The sequence below is a fragment of the Anguilla rostrata genome, chromosome 9 (assembly GCF_018555375.3).
Source record: "Anguilla rostrata isolate EN2019 chromosome 9, ASM1855537v3, whole genome shotgun sequence".
Taxonomy (NCBI): domain Eukaryota; kingdom Metazoa; phylum Chordata; class Actinopteri; order Anguilliformes; family Anguillidae; genus Anguilla; species Anguilla rostrata.
Window position 1 is genome coordinate 23,566,093 of NC_057941.1, and position 4,320 is coordinate 23,570,412.

At 36.3% G+C, this 4,320-nt stretch overlaps 1 protein-coding gene across 1 annotated transcript; it reads left to right on the forward strand.

Moving 5' to 3' along the window:
• Window positions 1-1,760: 1,760 nt before the first annotated feature.
• On the forward strand, window positions 1,761-4,320 carry bsx (brain-specific homeobox). Its single transcript, XM_064351132.1, has 3 exons — window positions 1,761-2,160; window positions 2,883-3,073; window positions 3,160-4,320. Exons 1-3 carry the CDS (start codon window positions 1,908-1,910, stop codon window positions 3,400-3,402), a joined length of 687 nt encoding a protein of 228 aa, XP_064207202.1. The 5' UTR covers window positions 1,761-1,907; the 3' UTR covers window positions 3,403-4,320.

A 4,320-nucleotide genomic window follows, 5' to 3' on the forward strand; every position in this document is an offset into this window, starting at 1 on the left:
TCTCAGACAAACGTGGCACTTAAGAGTGACGCAGTGCCTCCCAGGCGCCAAATTTCACTTGATGAAATGACTAGTGAAAAATCCGCTTACCTAACAGCCGAGTGGATGGATTCCTATTGATTAAACACGAAAAGGCATCTGCGTCGCCATTAATTCATTTTCTTTCTCGTTTTCCCCCGATAGGTACGAAACTAAAAGACTCACTGGTGTACATTTAACACTCAGGTGGACGCGCCAAAGAATAAAATAGCCTACTGATCAAAACCGTTAGAACATGGAACAAATCATTTATTTTTGCTAAGAATAAATCAGCATATATTAAATATTTGCCACAAAAGTCAGAAAAATGTTTCAAAACATTGGTGGGACAACTTTATGCTCGTCCAGTGCTAAACGTTATGGTGGGTTGCGGCTGCTTTCTTTTTCTTTAGGCCTATACATTTAATAATTCTGTCTTTATTCTTGTTAGTTTACTTTGCTGGTTGATTTGTTTGGCTTTATTCAGGCAAATGAGCATTTTTCCCGGTTGTAGCGTGAATGCCATTGAAAAAATAAACGCATCAGAAACCTGCTTCATCATTCTGTCCCATTTACATGTTCATTAAAGCGGAGCTGCTTTGCCGTTTTTAGTCACTTAAAGGTGCTCATCTATTTACCTTATACTAGCTCATACATATGGAAGAGCGTGTCTAGGAGTTGTTGGAGTAATGCACTTTCAGGACTAATTGAATACACTAATTAATTTGTTCTACCTGCCTGGTCGAATGGAAATCCTGTCCCCCGCGCAAGGATTAGCACTTCCGCCCAAACATCTTCCCTAATTATCTAATAGCATTGCCGCGAGAATTCTGTGTGTATTAAAACACTTTCAGGATTAACCACCGTGATTGGAAATGTGATGACAACTCGATATCAACAAATTAAGGTCTCTAGCATGGACATGAAAGAGAAGTACTTGTTTTCTCACAGAGTTTAATATTGATAATTAGAGCCAATTTAGTGGGAAATTAGCAGGTATTAGACTCTTGCAATACAGTAATCTCTGCAAACATACCAATCACAAATTAACAGATGGCGACAGAAATTGTTGAAGTAAAAATTTACGCAGAGTGAAAACTATATTTGTTGCATTCATTATTTCTTCGTCAATTTTCTGCCGTGTTTATTTATAATTTAGCATTTATATTGCCATTTTCTGAAGGACGTTTGATGTCTAGGCTACAGATGAAATCATTTCGATTTCGAGTTTAACATCGCCGTTTAATGCTGAAAATAACAAATAATGACATATAATGAATAACAAAACTAGCCTACTCTCTTCTGCTACTAAGACTTAACATTACTGTCGACTATTTCAGCTGCTACACGCTGCTAGTGCTGTTTCTAATTATTTAAAGGTGGTGGTGGTGGTGCTAGACTTTATAGCAGCAATTCAGTTTTTTGTTACTTTACATAACCCATGCGTTGAAATAAAAGGGCGCGTGTATGGCAGGCCTATAAGAACTATAGCTGTATAAAAGCAAGTTTGTCTAAAGGCTCACACTGGCTGAACGACAACCCGGCTGGCTCCTGCCAGAAGGGTATTTCAGCACCATGGTGAGCGACCCTCCCTCTCTGTTGCCGTCAGTATAATTAATCCATACAGAACTAATTCATTCCTCCGCCCCACCGTTGTGCTATTGGCTAATCACAAATCTATTTTACAATTTGTTGCTGTCATCCCCCTTCAATAAATACTAATCCACCTGGTACCACTCCCGGGTTTCTGCTCAGATTATAATTCTAAGGGTCTAAAATTCAGGAGAGGGAGGTTCGCTGTTTGATACCTCGTGGTTGTTGAAGTGAAAACAACATTAACGCCACCTTCGCGGGACTCAGTTCTCACACGGTCTTTGCAGAGATTGGAGATGAATCTAAACTACACATCTCCTGTGCCCCAGATGCCAGCCCAAAGGTCAACATCGTTCTTCATCGAAGACATTTTGCTACACAAACCCAAGCCGCTGAGAGAAGTGTTTCACTCGCCCTTCTCCGGCTCCCTGGCGTCCCGGATGCCTCTTCTGGAATATGGATATCCGCTGATGCCAACCCCTATACTGGCGCCTCACCCTCACCATCCCCTTCACAAACCTGAGCACCACCCGTATTTCTTCACCTCCGGTAAGTGAACGCGACAGTTCGACAACATAATTATGATGTCAGTGTGGAGAGAATTGTTTTATATATATATATATATATATATATATATATATATATATATATATATATATATATATATATATATAGGCCTAATTGTATTATATTAATGTATTTATTTGGGAAAAGTGGGCTAAATAATTTGGATTGAGTCATGAAATAACTTATGGAGCCCTTACATGCGAAAAATGATACACTGAAAAAAAAAAAGTATTTCATTACACACTGACATTGTGCTATTTATTGTTTTCAAATATAAACAAATAAAACGGTGCTATTACGTCTACGCATATTAATATGGAGAATGTATTCCTATTCTGCATGTCAGTATCTGAAATGCAAGTGCTGTTGGTGTCTTTGATGATAAAATAGAAACATATGCTAAAAAATAATATTGATTGTGCGAGCAATAAACGACGCTTAATATTCATACTAAACATCTGAATTAATATACAATTATTTCTCTATATATATAAATTTAAATGCTTCTTCGAGTCTTAGACAATAATCACCATTTGAAAGCAGAATTAAGATTACTGTTGTGCCTATTTTTAAAACTACATTTTAGATACGATTCAGAAATGATTAATGCTAGCCTTAGATATTATTATTATTATTATTATTATTATTATTATTATTATTACACAAAATACAGGCTCGCAAATGTGGTTTATTTATTTTTTAAGGGATGCAGGTGCCGGCACTCTTTCAGCATCACCCAGAGTTGCCTGGCAAGCACTGCAGACGGAGAAAGGCCCGAACCGTGTTCTCAGACTCCCAGTTGTCAGGGCTGGAAAAGAGATTTGAAATACAGCGGTACCTCTCTACTCCAGAAAGAGTGGAATTGGCTACAGCGCTAAGTCTCTCAGAAACACAGGTAAGGTATAGCTTTATCTGAAAGCCATTTCTCACAGACATTCGTATGTAATTCTAGTTTGTAAATATTCAAATTTTGTCATACAGGTAAAAACGTGGTTTCAAAATAGAAGGATGAAGCATAAAAAACAGCTAAGGAAAACCCAAGACGACCAGAAAAATCCAAGTGACTTGGATCGATCCCTAGAAAACACAAGTGAGAACGAAAGCAGTGAAAAAAATTCAGAAGATGTTAAAACAGGAATGAACCAGGACTCATATATGCTCGAAGAAAATGAAGATGATGTCGATATCGAAGATGATATTTGTTCCCCGGAACATCTATTATAATTAAAGACATATTTACAAACAAATGTTCCCATTGACAAACCATATGCTGTACGTGGTACCAATCAGATATTTAACATTTTTTAAGTATCAGTAATAACATTATAAAATTATATTTATTGAAAAGCTTGCGAGGACATTCATTGACACTTAATACTATGTGCTGGTTTGCTTACAGAACACAACCGTGTTTCATGAGTCAAATGTACAGGAGCAGTTTACTGATCATCGAAATATGGGAGGTGTAAGATACCATGAAGTGATAATAGCCTAATTGTACTTTTTTCATCTACTTGTATTATTATTATTATTATTATTATTATAGGCTATACTCAAATATTTACCCTGGCAAATATCTTTTTTCAGACAATGTGTTTTTTGTTCATATTTTTGCGAGTAAGGAAGCCGAAAATATTGTAAAGACAATCTGTAAATTATTTTTATTGTGTATTTATACATTGATAAAACAATTAACAAAAAGCAAATGCCGCCTCACATTCCACCACATAATTTGATTTTTATATCAAAGTTTTATATCTTATTTTAGCACTTCCGAGGGGTTTTATGTAGTTAAATTGTTTATCGGTTGTATACTCCTTCGTCGTGTGATGTCTGCATTAAATGAAATATCAAACAAATACAAAGTTCAATAAGACTGCACTTGACAGGGACTTAACGTCATTACCAATTAAATGTTTAGATCGACCGAAGCAAAACAAAATCAGCATGCACAAGATGCAACAATTTAAAAGGGTCTCATGCAAACGTGTTTCCTTGCAGCCAAAGTGAATTCAATTAGCCTAACGTAAACGGTTTGTAATATTAGCCTACCTCTATTAGAATCTGAATCAGTTTCGTGACAAACAATATCGTCTTGAGCCAAATCGAAAAAATAAATAAAATAATTAATACTCGCGGTAA

What these genes read in the sequence shown, in the direction of transcription:
- bsx (XM_064351132.1), top strand. Translation starts at nt 1,908, where the DNA reads ATGAATCTAAACTACACATCTCCTGTGCCCCAGATGCCAGCCCAAAGG. An exon ending in CCCGTATTTCTTCACCTCCG is followed by an intron (nt 2,161 to 2,882) that starts GTAAGTGAACGC and finishes TTATTTTTTAAG; the next exon opens with GGATGCAGGTGCCGGCACTC. An exon ending in TAAGTCTCTCAGAAACACAG is followed by an intron (nt 3,074 to 3,159) that starts GTAAGGTATAGC and finishes TTTGTCATACAG; the next exon opens with GTAAAAACGTGGTTTCAAAA.